General features: G+C 37.4%; 1 protein-coding gene across 1 annotated transcript; it reads left to right on the forward strand.

The window, feature by feature from the left end:
• Positions 1–3,974: 3,974 nt before the first annotated feature.
• LOC110455465 lies at positions 3,975–14,267 on the forward strand. The gene is made up of 2 exons (XM_021505621.1): positions 3,975–4,088; positions 10,476–14,267. Exon 2 carries the CDS (start codon positions 10,485–10,487, stop codon positions 12,522–12,524), a length of 2,040 nt encoding a protein of 679 aa, XP_021361296.1. The 5' UTR covers positions 3,975–4,088; positions 10,476–10,484; the 3' UTR covers positions 12,525–14,267.
• Positions 14,268–18,788: the final 4,521 nt, after the last annotated feature.

Below are 18,788 nucleotides of genomic sequence, written 5' to 3' on the forward strand. Positions count from 1 at the left end.
AAACGATTATTTTGTGTCTATATCAACGATTAACGATTCTAACGTTGAAGTACCGACTGCTGGCACCAGAACAGACTCCTCCTTAACAGACATATATTTTACGACTAATGACATAACCGATATTTTGAAATCCCTAAATATTAATAAAGCTGTTGGTCCTGATACTATTAGTAATAACATGTTAAAAAATACAGCCCATTCGATCGCAGTGCCATTGTTTCGTATTTCTAGGACATCTCTCGATACTGGATTTTTTCCTAACGCTTGGAAACATGCTCTAGTGATGCCCTGTTTTAAAAAAGGTGACAAATCTAAACCCTCTAATTACCGACCTATATCTTTACTCAGTACAGTTGGGAAAGTATTCGAAAAAGTAGTAACTAAATTCCTACATAATTATTTGATAGAAAACTCTCTTATCTACAAATACCAATCAGGATTTCAGCCAGGTAATTCCACTGTCCATCAACTTATTGAAATTTTTCATCAAATTTGTGAAAATCTAGAAAAAAAACATCCAACTTGTCTAATTTTTTGTGATATATCTAAAGCCTTTGACAGAGTATGGCATAAAGGGCTGGAAGTGAAACTATTCAGCTATGGTATTTCAGGTAAATTACTACACTGGTTAGTTGACTATGTTACTGACAGACGACAACAAGTTTTTGTGGGAAACAGCAGATCTTCTTTAAGGAAAATAAATGCAGGAGTTCCTCAAGGTTCAGTCCTCGGACCCTTACTATTCATTTTGTACATTAATGATATTACTGATAATCTCAATTGTATCTCAAAACTATTTGCTGATGACACATCCTTATTATGTTCAGATGAATCCCCACTAGTTATTGAAAACAAAATTAACAATGATCTTACCACTATCCAGCAGTGGGCAAATAAATGGTTAGTCAAATTTAATCAGACCAAAACAGAAGTTCTGCTGATTTCTAACATAGAACTAGACCACGTTATTGACATTAATTTTAATAATGAAAGTGTAGATTTTGTTGACCACCATAAACATTTAGGTGTATTTTTTGCTTTCAACTGTAAATGGAGCCACCATATCGAACATATATCAACACAGGCTGCAAAACTTATTGGTATTTTAAGAAAGCTAAAGTATACTCTAAATCGCACGACTTTAGATAAGATATATAAATCATATATTCTACCAACTTTAGAGTATTGTTGTGAACTATGGGATGGATGTAGTGTTGCAGATGCTGATAAACTAGAAATAATTCAATCAGAAGCCGCCAGGATAGTCACAGGACTTCCCTCATATACAAGCAGACAATCTCTATACTCTGAAACTGGCTGGGAACCCTTATCTGACCGTAGATCTAGACGGAAGTTAAATTTGTTCTACAAAATACACAATGGACTAGCCCCACCATACCTTTCTGACCTTCTTCCACCTTTAAATTCTGAAAACTCCAGATTCACTCTAAGAAACTCCCAAAAAATTACACGCTACCCAATAACCGACTGCAAATAACAAACAACTCCTTCTTCCCAGCTACTATAAGACTCTGGAACCGTTTAGATACTAACATTAGACAGTTAGGAACTTTTACTAGTAGCACGTTTAGAGATACTCTTCGTAAAAAACACGTTTCAAATTTTTCACATCTCTTTCTCTTTGGTGACAGGAAAACTAACATCTTACACTGTAGATTAAGAAACAAATCAAGTTCTCTTAAACACGATTTATTCAGAGTGAACATNTCCCCCATATAGTCCAAAGGAAACTGAGGATTTTTAAATACTGGTTAAAAGTGAAATGTAGCGATAACTGTATATTAAAAGCTTGCTATGACGAGCGTATAAGTGGTAATGATAACTGGTTAATTAATATTAGGCAAGAATTAGCTAGTATGGGTTTGGAGTATATCTTTGAGGAAAACTTACCTATTAATATTGCGGCAACGATTATAGAACAAAGATTGGTCGATGTTTCACAACAAAGTATGTTAACAAATATTTCAAATTCTTCAAAGGGGTATTTATATCAACACCTGATAGACAATGTCGACTTACAGTTTTATTTGCGTAAGCCAATCAAATCAAAATTCAAGCGTCAAATTACTCGCTATAGACTGTCCTCTCACAGTTTAAATATTGAGGTCGGGAGGCGGAATAATATAAACCGTCATAATCGACTGTGTACTAGATGTAATTTAGGCGACATTGAAGATGAGTTTCATTTTATTTTCAAATGTCCATTTTATGAAAATCTAAGGTTAAAGTACATAAAGAAATATTATCGTTTAAGTCCGAGTGTGTTTAAGCTAACTCAACTATTAAGTACCAATAAAGTAAGGGAACTTTTTAATCTTGGAAAACATTTACATTTGGTAACCAGTGTACGTAAAGAGTCACTCTCCTCTTAACCTATGTCCATATGTTATTCTGTATTGTATTGTATAACATGTTGTGCTTATCTTGTAATATATGTATTACATCCATGAGTACGTTGACTCGAGGTTAATAATAAAAAAAAACACCAAAAAAACGTTTTCTTAAAAATATAGGTAATCTAAAATATAGGTAATCTAAAATCCTTTCAGAAAATTATTAATGACTTGAGACAGTTAACTTTTATAAGAAAAAAGGATAACATATAAAGCAGATGAAAGGTTCTACCTTGGTAATAATGAACTAAAGATTATAGGAAATTGTTCAATTATTTTGAGAAACCACTGAACGAAGTTAAAATCTGAATGCATAAAGAAACACGTTTGTTCTCATGTTTTTTAAGAGCAATGTTTACTGGAATAGAGGGATAAAACTTCTGTTGAACTTTATCCGGAAAGTACAATTCTAAGATTTTAAGCGAGATTTAGCTCCTTGTGATCATAAAAACTCTTTGTGAAATCGATTGCCTGAAGAAAGTTTCTAAAATATTAATATTATGTCCCCAGAAAATGTATTTTTATATTGTTGCGTAGATTTTAAGCCATCAACGGCTTCATCAAAATAGGGCTCTAAATAGTTTGTATTTAAGTGAAAAAAAATTCTAATTCCGTGATAATGGCAAACAGTTAAACTCACATAATTGCAGAAATTTTAACAGCAAAAAAGTTTCGTGATAAACTATGGCCAAAAAGGTATTTGTTGTAATTTCCAACTGTTCATGTTAATTACTCATGATGAACACAGTTGCAAAACTAAAAATACACGTAATGGCAAAACATATATTTAAACTTCAGTCAAAAATTTAGCATATATACCTATGCTATTTAAATGCAAAAGTATTACATAATGGAAAAAATCGTGCATAACTTTTTGCACATTAGTGCCAAAATAGGATCCAGATAGCTATAGGTACATAATGGCAAAAACATTTTTGATGTGTAAAGGTTTTAACTATTTAAGTAAAATAAAAGTCTTTTAAACTGTAGTGAAAATCTGTTGTACCTAGCTTTAAAAGACTCATAATGGTAAAACATTTGTTTTGCACTATAATTATAAATAGTGTGAGCATTTTAAATACATATCTAATGAATGATGATTTTGTACATTTTACGCACATCATTTATAAGTTCCTTGGGTAGTGATTATTTTTAGCCTACCTTATTCGGTTAAAAGCTCATTAGAGCTTATGTTTGTAGTTTGTAACTATACCCACGGAATTAGATTATCTAAGTCCGTGCTATACCGAATTAAAATAAAACTTTCATATATCTTAGTTTGCGCATATTCTGTGATTTAGAGCAGAAACGTGTAATATAATTACCGGATGTAAAGACTTTTTTTATAAAATGAGCTTGAAATACATTTTTACCAATAATTGTATCATATAAGTAAGTCTATACAAGCCCCTGTAGTACGCTACATGTGGCTTCTAAACCTTCTAGGCCACCTGACTATGGCCTGTCCTGGTCACGTAGCGTTCACATGCGGCCCTTCACATGTGTATATATGGTAACACAAACATCACGCGGCAGGCCTATGGCATGTATTCTAAACTTAGACCAGGGAAATTCCTTTGATGACGTGTCTGGCGTGGCGAAGAAGATGGGTATGCAGTCACTACGTTCTGTATTTGTTAAGAACATCCATCACCGAGGACTGGCGATACAAAGGTAAGTTGAAATATAGATTACTCAAATAATAGACAAGGAGCATGGTTGTTCTGGATTTCTAGTTTTTTTACCCTTTTTATCGTATCAAGTCGTTCCGGCCTTTCCCGGTCCGGCCCCCTATTAGTTCCGGCCCCTACCCGGTTCGTCCCTAGTAGTTCCGGCCCCTTAGTCGTTCCGGCCTCTATATAGTGTTTACGTTTTCCTTTACATATCACCATTGAACTATATGTATTATGAATGGATCGAATGTTTACATACATTCGGATGTATTAAACAGTTGTACATTTTGCATTGTGTTTATTATACAAGTGTACGGGTTGTCGCCCTTAATCCGGTCCGGCCCCCTAGTAGTTCCGGCCCCTATCCGGTCCGTCCCTAGTAGTTCCTGCCCCCTAGTAGTTCCGGCCCCTTAGTCGTTCCGGCCTCTGTATAGTGTTTTCCTTCACATATCACAATTGAAATATGTTTTATGATTGGATCGAATGTTTACATAGATATGGATGTAACAGTTTTACATTTTGCATCGTGTTTATTGTACAAGTGGACAGGTTGTCGCCCTTAGTCCGTTACATACATTGATCAAAAGACAAGATTATGTTCATTATGTAATATTAAATGCAATCAACATTAACAACATATATTTAATAAATAGCAAATAATAGATTATAACATATGTTCACATATTATTACGACACACCAAACTTGCATATAGTGTTGCCCATGCCTTTCCCGTCAACATCAAACACTGAAACAAAATTGCACAAGGTGACGGGGGCATCACTCTTACAGACATTTTCTAGTCTAAGAATATTGAACTCTGGAGATGTTGACATGTAAGTGACGTGTTCAACTAAGTTAAGTAGGAACGTCTAGTGAGGCATACACTCTATACGTGTCAGTATTGATAAAATAGATGAAATACGTTATAACATATTGCATCTATTTTATCAATACTGACACGGCCCACAATGTATGGTAAATTGTCCCTATATCTCCATTACCTTATATATAGGGTCATTTATAATTACTTAGCCAAACAAAAAAATAAATATGTTCCTGATAACAATGTTTGAAAAATTTAGGGTAGGTAGATTTTTTTTCTTTCTTTTTATGAATAATTGTATTTGATCGTTATAGGTAAGCGATCTTGATTTTACCAGGGTTTCTATAAACACAAAATTATTTTTGTTTGGCCGTACTTGTATATATATTATATGATTATAACGTTTAGCCTACGCTGGAAAAGGGTGATTCTGTGGGAATTTTGAGAAGTTTTCACATTTTTCAGAAAGATCTACACTTCATGACATTCAAAGTAGTTAAAACAATATAAATTCTTTCCAAACTCTATATATGGGAGCTTCTGCTAGCAAAGCTAACACCAAGAGAATTCCACTACTTTTTTGTACATATAGTTACCTCCCCTTAAATTCATTTTGGAAATAAATAACTGGTATGGGGCACAACCTGGTGGATTACTAGTATCAGGTAGCACAGTACAGTCAGGGATTGGAGATCCTATGATTCCCATTATTTTTTACATTCAGAACATTTTAGTTATTTATTTCATTTTTATAACTTCTTTAAATAGTTCGCATGATTTCCTTTGGTTTTTTCTTTTGAGAAGTAATTTACCAAATCTATTGTTATATCGGGGAAAGATTTTCAATGGATAGTTACAAACTTTCGGCAGCAGTACATGGATCTTTAATTCTATACATGTAAAGGATTTCGAAATTCTCTAAATCAGGAAGAAAATTTTCAGATAAGGAAATTATACAAAAGAGAAATTTCAATCTCAGAGGGAAATTGTTAGTGATGGATTTTTTTTCTTGGGGAAATTTACGTATAAATTGTACATAGTATATATATGCATATGTACATTTTGAGGCTGTTATGTTGGGTGTTATTAGTCTTATGTTGTGTATAAATATTTTATATATGTATCGATAGTCCTTATCTTATATATGTGTTAACAAAGTTGACGGTTTCTGTCAAGGGAAATAATTAAATATATATATAAATTGACATTAAGGTCCCTGTCCCACTGAAGGAATTTAGCACTAGAGTCAAGAATGTCATCACACTGTATTCAGTAATCTCCTTCATTTTATTTCGTGTATAACTGTAGTCGCGGGACTGAGTGACAGTTGACTACTGTTGATCAGGAAGCTCAGTTGGTTAGATATCTGAGGTCCAGGGTTTGAATCCAAATCCTTCTCCGTTGTAGTTTTACTTGAAGAAAACTGTTGTTTATATTCTCTATTCATCTTTGATTTTTTTAAAACATATAGACCTAGGTTTCTGTCCAGAAATAATATATCAAAGCTGTTGTCTTGCAGGTTAAAAAAAGTCCATAATTACAGTTTCTGGCAGTGGTATCAGGATCCTTAATTAAATATCTTACATTTTCATGGAACAATTAGTGTTCAATGAAGAAATTTAGATTTTTCTGTGTATCATGATAAACTTCATTAAAAATCATTTTATTTCTTGCTTCCTCAAGCATTTTTCAATGACTACGGCATAAATCGGAAATTTACATTTAAGTGTAATTTTAAGGCCTCATGTCCCATTGCAGGCAAAAAACTAACAATAATCACGTTAGTTTACCTATAAATGTTATTTTTGTTATACATGTACTGAGCTAGGAAACTGCTGTCAACTAGCTAAAGATTGACAGTTAATAGTGATTAGTGGTCCAGGTTAGTGGTCCAGATTAGTGATCCAGATTAGTGATCCAGGTTAATGGTCCAGATTAGTGGTCCAGGTAAGTGGTCCAGATTAGTGGTCCAGGTTAATGGTCCAGATTAATGGTCCGGGTTAGTGGTCCAGGTTAGTGGTCCAGGTTAATGGTCCAGGTTAATGGTCCGGGTTAGTGATCAGATTAGTGGTCAAGGTTAATGGTCCAGGTTAGTAGTCTGGGTTAGTGGTCCAGGTTAGTGGTCCAGGTTAGTGGTCCAGGTTAGTGGTCCAGGTTAGTGGTCCAGGTTAGTGTTCCAGGTTAGTGGTCCGGGTTAATGGTCCGGGTTAGTGGTCCAGGTTAGTGGTCCAGGTTAATGGTCCAGGTTAATGGTCCAGATTAGTGGTCCAGGTTAATGGTCCAGGTTAGTGGTCCAGGTTAATGATCCAGATTAGTGGTCCAGATTAGTGGTCAAGGTTAATGGTCCGGGTTAGTGATCCAGATTAGTGGTCCAGGTTAGTTATCCAGATTAGTGGTTCAGGTTAATGGTCCAGGTTAGTGATCCAGGTTAGTGGTCCAGGTTAATGGTCCGGGTTAGTGGTCCATATTAGTGGTCCAGGTTAATGGTCCAGGTTAGTGGTCCAGGTTAGTGGTCCGGGTTAGTGGTCCAGGTTAGTGGTCCAGATTAGTGGTCCAGGCTAATGGTCCAGGTTAGTGGTCCAGATTAGTGCTCCAGGTTAATGGTCCAGGTTAGTGGTCCAGGCTAATGGTCCTGATAAGTCGTCCAGGTTAGTGGTCCAGATTAGTAGTCAAGGTTAATGGTCCTGGTTAGTGGTCCAGGTTAGTGGTCCGGGTTAATGGTCCAGGTTAGTGGTCCAGGTTAGTGGTCCGGGTTAATGGACCGGGTTAGTGGTCAAGGTTAATGGTCCAGGTTAGTAGTCCGGGTTAGTGGTCCAGATTAGTGGTCCAGGTTAATGGTCAAGGTTAGTGGTCCAGATTAGTGGTCAAGGTTAGTGGTCCGGGTTAATGGTCCGGGTTAGTGATCAGATTAGTGGTCAAGGTTAATGGTCCAGGTTAGTAGTCCGGGTTAGTGGTCCAGATTAGTGGTCCAGGTTAATGGTCCGGGTTAGTCGTCCATATCAGCCGTCCAGGTTAATGGTCCGGGTTAGTGGTCCAGCTTAATGGTCCGGGATAGGAGTCCAGATCAGTGGTCCCGGTTAATGGTCCATGTTAGTGGTCCAGGTTAGTGGTCCTGGTTAGTGATCGAGATTAGTTGTCCAGGTTAATGGTCCAGGCTAGTGGTCCAGGCTAATGGTCCAGATAAGTCGTCCAGGTTAGTGGTCCAGATTAGTAGTCAAGGTTAATGGTCCTAGTTAGTGGTCCAGGTTAATGGTCCGGGTTAGTGATCAGATTAGTGGTCCAGATTAGTGGTCCAGATTAGTGGTCCACTGGATAGTGGTCCAGGTTAGTGGTCCAGGTTAATGGTCCGGATTAGTGATCCAGGTTAGTGGTCCAGGTTAGTGGTCCAGGTTTAATGATCCAGGTTAGGGGTCCAGATTAGTGGTCCAGATTAGTGGTTTAGGTTAGTGGTCCAGGTTAGTGGTCCAGATTAGTGGTCCAGGTCAGTGGTCCAGAATAGTGGTCCAGGTTCGAATCCTGGTAAAACTGCATTTTTTCCTTTTTCTTTATTTTTTTTCTCCACAACAAATGTTTTTTTCTTTCATTAATTATTTATCAAAGCTAGAGTCATTCTGGAAAAAAAATCCACTACTTCGTTATTTTTTTTTTGCAGTGGTACGGGATTCTTAAATAAGTAATTTGTCATCCTAAAACTATTTTTTTTTTCTTTATCTAAATTCTAAACGCTCATTAATGTAAACTTGCATACCAGGACATGTTTATACCTAAGTATTAGATATAGAAGACCTCTCATTACCGATTCAAGTCAAGCCAAATAAATTAATCCTTCAGTAAGCTTCATCAGTTTGGAAATTTGTATGATCAAAGTTTTACTTAATACACAAACAATTTTACGTATTATAAACGTGTTATGACGTTTCAAGACCAGCTGGTCCCTTTGTCATAACTATAAACAGCTATGACAAAGAGACCAAACGTTCTGGAAACGTTGTGACACATTTAATACATACATTGTTTGTGTATAAAGTACAACTTTAATATCAAGTAAATTATATTTACAAGTCTGTACATAGTTAAACGTGACAAAAGAATACTATTAACTCATTCACCCCTGAAGACAAATTTGGACTCTTCCAATTCAAAGGTTCTGAATAACCAAGATGCCTAGGGTGATGATATTTTGCCAGTAACATGCTGGGATGAAGGGCTACAACTTGGGCTACCAAGTTTGTTCAAATGAATGACATTGATCTATGTTCAAGGTCACAGGGGTCAAATATGATTAAAGCCTTTTAACAACATCTGCTGAATAACCAAGAGACATAGGATGATGATATTTGGCCAGTAACATACTGGGATGAATGACTACCTAGTTTGTTCAAATAAATGACCTTGCCTGATACCCAAGGTCACAGGGATCAAAACCTTTAAACAAATTCTTCTGAATAACCAATAGGCTTAAGGTGATGATATTTGGCCAGTATTATGCTGGGATGAAGGGCTACCATTGGGCCTTTTGTTCAAATTTTCAAATTGTACAAGATTTTGCTTTTTTTGAGATTTTTTTCTGTTTCAGCTTTTTTAAAATTTATTTATCTATTTTATTTATTTTCAAATTAACTTATTGTGTCATATGTGATGTTAGTTAAGCAAAGTTTAAACTATGTTTATAATTAATCGTATTTGTCGTCCGTAAAATGAGCCATATAGGATTGAACTTTGAGATGAAATATATACAATTGTACGTAATGTACATAAATATAAATTTATTACATTAAATATTTCTAAATCCTATCATTATAAATATGAATATACAAATTATCAAATAAAATTTGTCTACTGTAAACCATATTATTATATACGAATCATACCTACATAATACATTGATAATTCATGCCCTGAACACTAATTAGGGCAAATCATTTATAGCTCATTTTAAGCAGCAATTGGCTCACCCATCAATGTGCTATTAAATTATGTAAGCGTGGATTAAAAAAGTTATACTGATTCTGGATCACATTGTATGTTGAACATTAAGATCACATTATATATTGTACATTAAAAAGACAGCTTTTTCCTAAAGTTTGAAACTGACTCTTTTCCAGCAAGATGTGTTCACTTATCCTTTCGCTCAGGTGAGCTATGCGTAACATTTCTCGAACAATCAGCCATGATACACACTGCTACAGCCTGATACACACAGCTACAGCCTGATACACACAGCTACAGCCTGATACACACAGTTTGTTTAAGCATATTTTCCATTGATAATGACCAAACATGGTCGGAGATGGAAAATGATGATATAATCAAAATAGTCCATACATTCAATAGGGAGATTTTAACCATAAAGGCCTATCATGTACCGACTAGCCTGAAGGGGAGGGATGGGACATGTAGAGCAGTTGCCCCCCCCCCCATCTTTTTGGGGGAGGGATAGGGTTGTATAGTATTTAAACTGCATAGATGAACATTGAAGTTAAATATATGGTGTTATACTTTAGTTTGCCAAAGACCCACTCTGCCAATTTGTTTCCTTTATTAACAAACCTTTTCTATTTCAGATCACACTGATGGCGACTATGATGAACCCAAGAGACCCAGGAGAGAGTCAGAGACTGTCTGTGCTTTTGTCAAGGTATATAGACAGGAAAGTTGGCGCAGAGGAGGGTGTTGGTTGCAGGATGAAAGCACAGCTCTTACATGAAAGTGTACACAATGCTGGTTGTGGTAACGTAGAGGTGTTTCGTGTTGGATTTGATGGGACGAGTACGGACGTATCTTCAGACACTGATGTCATGTTTGTGGACAAACTGGTTGTGGTTTTATTACCAGGACAAAGTATTCCTGTAGACAGTATGCACAAGACTGTCCTTTACATTAAAGATACTGACTGCCCACCTGGGTACAGGTTCTTACAGCTGGGTCACCTGGGAGAAAATTACAATGGCTGGTTAACCAAATCACTTGTTTCTGTTGGAGACACAAAGTTTGTAGGCAGTGAGATGTATAGAAGCCAAACTGTAGATATTGTAAAGGGTTACACGACAAGAATGGAGGCTATATCGAAACAATCAGTATCCCCCCTTGCAGCTACAGCCAGGTCTTTGGATGTGATTGTTTGTCTAAAGTGGGATAGCTGGCCTTGGGAGGCCTATGAATGGACAACTCGTACTCGTTTGTATGGGTGGCCTTCTAGAAAACTGGTGGACAGGATTATGCACGATGGTTGTGAGCTTTTGCCAATTGGAGACAATAATTCCGTGGATCCGTTTTTGCTGTGGAAGATATCCTTTGCAGCAGCAGAGAGAAGTCTAGTTCACTCACTAACTAACATTCAATGGAAAGTATATCTTCTGCTAAAATATCTCTTGCAACAAATCAAACAGACATTGAACGAAATTATGGGAAATGATGATATACTGAACTCCTATTTCATGAAAACTGCTATATTTTTTGCAGTTGAAAACTCTCATCAAAGCTTTTGGCAAGAACAGAATTTGTTTTTCTGTTTTTGGTTTTGCTACAACATATTGTTATCTTGGGTAAATTCGGGCTACTGCCCAAATTTCTTCGTTCAAGCCAAAAACATGTTTAGTCGACCGGTTCATGTACAAAATCAGGCGAAGTTATTTCAAATTCTAAACGAATTTCACCAGAGAAAATGGATGTGTCTGTCCGTTGTGAAATTCTTTGGGCCATCCATCTTAGAACAATTATCAATTGACAGGGTACAACATGATTTGTTACGCCCTCAAACATCAGAAAGCATTGAATGGCAGCATGATGTAGGCATAATGGAATGTTTGAAAATGGATGCCACGATAAATAGCACTTCAAAAACAGGGATGCAGATGTGTAAGGCAGTGGATTTACTTCTTAAGTCGCAGTCAGAGGACGATGAATGTTTTGCCTACCACAAGACATGCGTTACACTCTCCACAATGGCAATGGAAATGTATCCAGATTGCATGGTTGCTACTGGCAACAAGGCCAAATACAAAAGTCTGAAAAAATGTAAGTACTTGCTTTTACCAAGAGCTTCTATTGGCACAGATCTCTTGTATCTGGCAACTTTTCACTTCCATTCAGGATCCTACAGAAAAGCACTAGAGATTTGTAGACAGGCAATGCCAAATTGTTATTTTGACATATCTGCACTCAATCAAAGACAAGCAACAAGATACCTACGTGAATTCTGTGGTAAAGGATTTAATTTGTACCACAAACTGAGGATGACATATACACCGGAACTTAAATTAGAAGAACAGTTCTGCCTTCCACACTTTCACCTAGAGATTTCAAAATGCCCTATTGGCATGCCTTTACCTCCGCTACCATATGCTGTCTTCCTGTCCTTCCTGTGTTACCACGAGCTCAAGGACACAGGAGGACGTGATGCAGCATTACGTGACATGATAGTAGTCAAGTACGATGAGCAGCAAGGAGGACACGGACACTGGATAGTGCACACTCTTCTCGGAATATGTTATCAAACGGTAGGAGACAATCGCAGAGCTATTAAGGCTTTCATGGACTCCATCAGTTCACCTGCAGTTTTACAAGAGTATAACCCCGCCAAAGAGAGGCTAGATGCCATACAAAGGTCTTGACTCTGGGAAGAGCTCAAAGAGAAAACATGACTGTTTCTAGTGGTGCAAGAGATTAAGCGCTTCGATCAAATAAATCTTACTCGTGAAAACGTGTATTCAATTTAATTGATGTATCGGAAACTGACTTGATGCTTAAATCAGGAATGCATTAATGTCAATGTTTAGTACCGGGACCTGTATTCATGAAACCATGCTGATGCTCCAACACTTGTTCTGTTCTTTAGCTCAATCCCTTGTTAAAGTAATGTACTTTTCAAGTTTAATATTAAAAAACCCTAAAAATTGAAAGAACTTTTTGGAATACTTGAAATATAATTTTCAATGTTCAGGTTAAATTTTCGACCAGATCGCATGCTTTCAGGGGGTACAAGAAAACATGTTGGAACACATAAGAATGAGAAATGGTTCAGAAATAAGGCCATGAATGTGGTAGTAGCAATCCTAGAGTAGACATAAGAGTGAGGTACGATATGTGAGTGAAGAAAGCTCTTTTATAAACATGCCTTTGTGTAGCATGTTTGATGGGGCTGTGCTGTTTTGAACGTAATTGTCGATCGATTTTCAGATTGATTTGTATTTGTTCAAATAAAACACAGTCACCATTATAATGTCATGTCCTTTTTAAAGATAATGGTTATGACCTAGTCATGGATCCCAATATCACCCACCCATCGTACCGATCGGAATAATAAGATAGCCACCAGGTAGCCGTCTAGAATTCGACAGTTCAGATTTGTTATCACTTATTTGCAGGAGGCACTGGACTCATCTTTCTCAAATCGTATTACACAATTATGTTTCTTTAGGTCATTAGTTGGGCATATTTCATTTTGAGACTAACTTGCAGAATAAGATAGCCACTTTGCACCCACATTGGATTTTCATCCTCATGTAGGTTCCACTTTATCCTCAGATTTAGTTTTCATTTTTTTTATTAGACAGATTTGGACGAAAAAGATGGCTGCAAGAGGGCTATATTGGATTTTGATTGATGTCGCTATTTTCCAGGAAGCACTAGACAGATCTTTCTCTGATTAAATTTCATGTAGAGGTTCCGGTTTATATTCTTAGATGGACATGTGCATGTTTGATTGTTTTGATAATGGTAAGAATATGGCAACCACGCAGTCATCAGGGGTTTAAGCAGTTAAAGCTTGTTACAGATATTTTTCAAGACCAACTGAACGGATCTTTCCCCAATTTCGTAAGCTATTCCCTTATGAGTGGGAACTCGTACTCAACGATTTTATGTAACCACGAACTAGTTTGTCAAGAAACCACGAATTGGGACCCCGTGAAAATATCTTATTTCACAATATTTATTTTCAATATCAGCAATCCTTGATATGAAGCAATACATCATCAGAAATAACACATGATGACGTAACGATGACGTACGTGAAATGGAACAGAATTTCATTTTTTGCCAAATTATGAATGTTGTATGTCCTTTGTTTTCTCAAGAAGTTCTTCGAATATCTTTTTAACAAAGAAAAGGTTTTTTTATCAGAAATAAAGGGCATATTTGTCTCGGCTCAAGATAATTGAGTCTGAGTGTCTATGTCTTTTAGATACCTAGTTAGAAAAGTAATATGAATAGACATGCATTTTCTCTTACTTTCCACCTCCCACTTTGACTTGTTTTCAATTCACTTAATATCAATGAAATGTGTTGTATGTCATCTTTTCCTCAAAATGCCCCTGTAATATCTTATAAACAGAAATAAATGACTCATTTTTCTCGACGCGGTGTCGTTTTTCCTATTATTTTCATATGCTCTAGATACCGATGCTCGAAATGTACTATATAGATAGACATGTGTTTTTTATTCACTTTTCATCTGTATCTTAGTGGCGAATAAACATGGGGGTTAAACACATACATCTTTGAAGGAGGAACTACCCAAGATCTTCTTTTCTATAAGAAGTGATTGAAACAGAAGTTTGTCGTTGAAGCGTTTCATATAAAATTAAATTATAGCTATGCGCTGTTTAAACAACAACAAACAAACATTGAAAAATATCGTTACAGTAAAATGTATACCAGTATAGCGTTCTATCACGAGACAGCAGACCAGGAAGTAGCTAGTCGTTTGACGCTGATCGGGTCATATAATGTATGGAAGACGAGCCGGAAAGGTTTGTGAGACTGTGTTCTTGGCCCCTGAGACATACATGTGTAATGGTAGGTATTTTCTTTTGACGTCGTTCCGTCCATCTGACTCAAGCTGCTGACAGGTTAACTAGTGATAACCAGTGGTTAAACCATAGTTTTAAAATATGAATACAACACAATCAAGAACATCTAATAAAATTTCACTGATGAAGATTTATTGAAGAAAAAAAAATTAGGTGTTTGAAACCCTTGCTTTTTCACTGCAACATTTTTTTTTTATAAACCACTGGTTAAAATTAAGCATCCTTTGAGCAACCGGGCCTGAAAGACATTTTGATTTTTGCCTTTGTGGTTTGCTCAATTCTTCTTGTACATGATTTCAACATTTATCAAACTTTATAGCTGGAATCATTTTCAGGAGTAATATTATAATGAAAGTCACTGCGACCTATATTTTTCGTATATTAGTAATCAATTAACAGTTATTGATTAATCATAATTGTGAAGAGTTCAACAAAAACATCACTGTTTTTCACGTCATGGGTTAACACATCTCTAGGGATGTTCTTACTCTAGACGACACCAAAAACAAGTTGGATTTGATTGGATAATTCCTTGCCGTTCACCTCTCCTCAGAAACCTTCAGAATCGTATAGAATATAGGACGGTTTTATATACCCTATACTATTGACTTTGAAAGTGCCCCCGTAGATAAAAGGTTTATCCGTGCAGATACGTATAAACTACACCGCTTGATATGTTTCTGATCCGTGGTATGCAAATGTCATTTTTGCATGAGGAACGAAAGCGCACAATCGGAGTATCATATATCTTTGGTTAGGTCTGTTTTACTTTTAGCGAATAGTGTTGCTGTTGACTCTTCCTGTATGAGTATGGTTTATACAAATGCTCGTTGATACGATGTTCAATAGTTGTCGGATGTTGAGCATTCCGCACAACTTGCGGATTTTACTTTTTGTATATTGCTAGGAAAACTGTAATTGGTTTTGTGAAAAGGTGTCAATATTTGTAGGGCTCATGGACTTGATGGAAAATCTACATACCTTTCGTTGTATACATCTAGGGTATATTTAGCTACAGAATTATGATGAATTCGGACGGATGTGTTTGTACACATGCAGTATCCATAAAAGTCCTATTCTGTAAAATCAACCTACTGAGGGACCCCTCGAGATGACGTAGAGGTCACGTGGTTCAGTGCTTAGAGAGTTTTCGGTTCAGACAGACGTGTTTTCTTATTCATATAACATTACTTTTTCATCGTTATTTATATATTTCGAAGCTTCGTTTTATTCTACCCAAGATAGACTGTTGTTCAAGGACTTATTCCCTACGATTTGGACCGTGCTACCAGCACATGCTTGCGATACGAGGTTTGTTTGAAATTCCTTTGTTCGGGTCACTGACTCTGACCCATCGATTGAACTGTACGCTGCTAACGCCAATTCTGGTGACAGCGATGGAGCCCAATTCTGGGACTAAATTGGTGCGCATGCCCAATTCGGGGTCTAACGTGTCACCTGGATGGTCCACTGCGACCCAGAACTTTGTGTCAGACGATGTCTGCACGGTTGAAGCCATAGTGCATAATGTGGAAGGCGGCCTTCGTCTTCAATTATAAATTATGCAAATGAGTTCACGCGGGATCTCGGCGAGACTCCCGCTTCTTCAGGTTCTGTGACTTCCGCTTCTGTAACAATACAACAACTGCTGCAACAGAACAAAGCCATGTTAAGTTTAATGACTACATTGGCTGAAAACAGTGCAAATTACCGCAGTCATTCCAACCATGGATGTCCTAGCACAGCTTCGGTTAGTGACGACAATTATGCACCGTCTGTGCATTCCTTTGCGGACTTGTTGGACATTGACCCGCTCGTCGATAACGACATGTGTCGCTCGGGATACTCACAGTATGAGTGAGGAAGATTATGACGCCCGGGTGAGGAATTCGGCCAGGACATTGAACCTGATAATACCGAAGGTCTCAAAGACCGTGAAAACATAATGGGAGACATGGAACTGTTTTATGAACAACGCGAAAAGTGTTCTCCAAATATTGACGAGAAACTGGCGAAAATTGTGACCGAGTGAATCAGATCCCAAATCGGGGAAGATTAAAGGAAAGACCTTCTCAATAAACACTTGAGGCCAGGTAATTGTGATAACCTGATAGTTCCTCGTGTCAATAAGGGCATATGGACAAGCTTGTCCAGGAAGGCCAGGGACATTGACATAAAGGCGCAAAATTCACAGAGTCTTCTCTGTAAGGCATTCTTCCCTCTACTGCACCTTACAGACAATCTGTTAAAAGGAACTAAAACCGGCCTTGACAATAATGCTGTGAAATCCTGTTTTACATTAGCAAATGAATCTTTCAAAGTATTACAGCTGGCATTCACTGATATGTCTCACAGGCGGAGATTTGCATTGCGTCCTGAACTTTCCTCAGAATACAAGGCTTTGTGCTCCTCTGACAACCCTATCACTGACAGCATGTTTGGGGATGATTCGGACAAACAAATCAAGATTACTACTGGCGCTCAACATGTGAGCAAAACAGTTACAAAGACACAAAGACGGCACAGATATTCACCTTTTCCTAACATTAATAGATGGATGCTTCTTCTTCCAGACGAGGACATGGCCATGTCTACCAAGGATCAACTAATTACAACCAGTCATGCTCTAAACCACACTCCAGGGGCAGAGGCCATGGACACAGTTCTAGGGGTTCTTTTTTTAGAGAATCGCTACCCCAAGAACCAAAAGAAATGACTATGATGACCTCTTGTACTACAATGCTTGTAAGTAACACTTTTGTAGACAATGATAATTGTGTGCTTGACATCAAGACATTAGCTAACACACCTGAAACCTTTCGGGGTGGGAATATCTCACAGTTCCTCCATCAGTGGAAGGCTATTACATCTGACAGCTGGTTATTGACTCGGATACAAGGTTATCATATTGAGCTTGCCAATATTCCTGTTCAAAGGACGCTCTCACACCTAATCCATTTTTCAGCAGTGGAACAGGTCTTTATTGATGCTGAAATTAGTAAACTTCGGTCCAAAGCGGGCATACATTTAATGACAAGACATTGTTGGTTTGCCTCCATTGATTTAAAAGATGCCTACTATTCTGTGCCAATTAATAGTAAAGACAGAAAATACCTCCGTTTTTTCTGGGGAGGTGTGTGTTATCAGTTTACCTGCCTTCCAAATGGGTTGTCTTCCACTCCCCGAGTGTTTACGAAGATAATGAAACCTGTGTTTTCTCATTTACGAAAAATGGGTCATGCTAATATAGCATATATTGATGACAGTTTACTGCAAGCAGATTCTTATGACCAATGTGTGGCTAACATAGAAGATACTGTCTATACTATGGATTCATTAGGTCTTACTATTCACCCAGTAAAATCCGTAAAATAACGTTCCTCGGCTTCGTGTTGAAATCTGAAACTATGACAGTAAGTTTAACAAGTGAAAAAGCTGACAATGTAGTCCATGTGTGTAAAGAACTTCTCAAAACAAAGACAACGACCATACGACACCTGGCACAAGTCATTGGGAAAATGGTTGCCTGTGCTCCTGCAGTACCACATGCCCCCTTATTTCATAAAACATTGAAGCATGAAAAAGACCATGCCCTTAAGGAAACTAAAGGTGATTTTAATCAGCTTATTAGTATTTCATCTGCAGCCAGGGAGCAGGTGTTATGGTGGATTGATAACATTCACAGGAGTGCTCATCCAGTGTATCGCGGCCCCCTGACCTCATTCTTGAGACTGACAGCTCAGGCACAGGGTGGGGAGGACTAGTTAAAGATGACGGTAATGATCAGTTACGGACAGGGGGACATTGGTATGCCAATGAACAACAACGGCACATTAATTACCTTGAATTATATGCAGCTTTTCTAACCCTGCAGTGTTTCTGTAGTTCAAAACGTAACATTCATGTGCGATTATATATGAACAATACTGTGGCAGTAAATTACCTTAATAATATGAGAGGTAAAAAAACCTCACATGCATGACTTGAGTAGAGAAATGTGGTTATGGTGCAAGGAACGCGACATCTGGTTGTCTGTGTGCTACTTACCAGGGGTTACTAATATAG

The sequence above is a fragment of the Mizuhopecten yessoensis genome, unplaced genomic scaffold, assembly GCF_002113885.1.
Source record: "Mizuhopecten yessoensis strain PY_sf001 unplaced genomic scaffold, ASM211388v2 scaffold923, whole genome shotgun sequence".
In the NCBI taxonomy this organism is placed as follows: Eukaryota; Metazoa; Mollusca; class Bivalvia; order Pectinida; family Pectinidae; genus Mizuhopecten; species Mizuhopecten yessoensis.

What these genes read in the sequence shown, in the direction of transcription:
- LOC110455465 (XM_021505621.1), top strand. Translation starts at nt 10,485, where the DNA reads ATGGCGACTATGATGAACCCAAGAGACCCAGGAGAGAGTCAGAGACTG.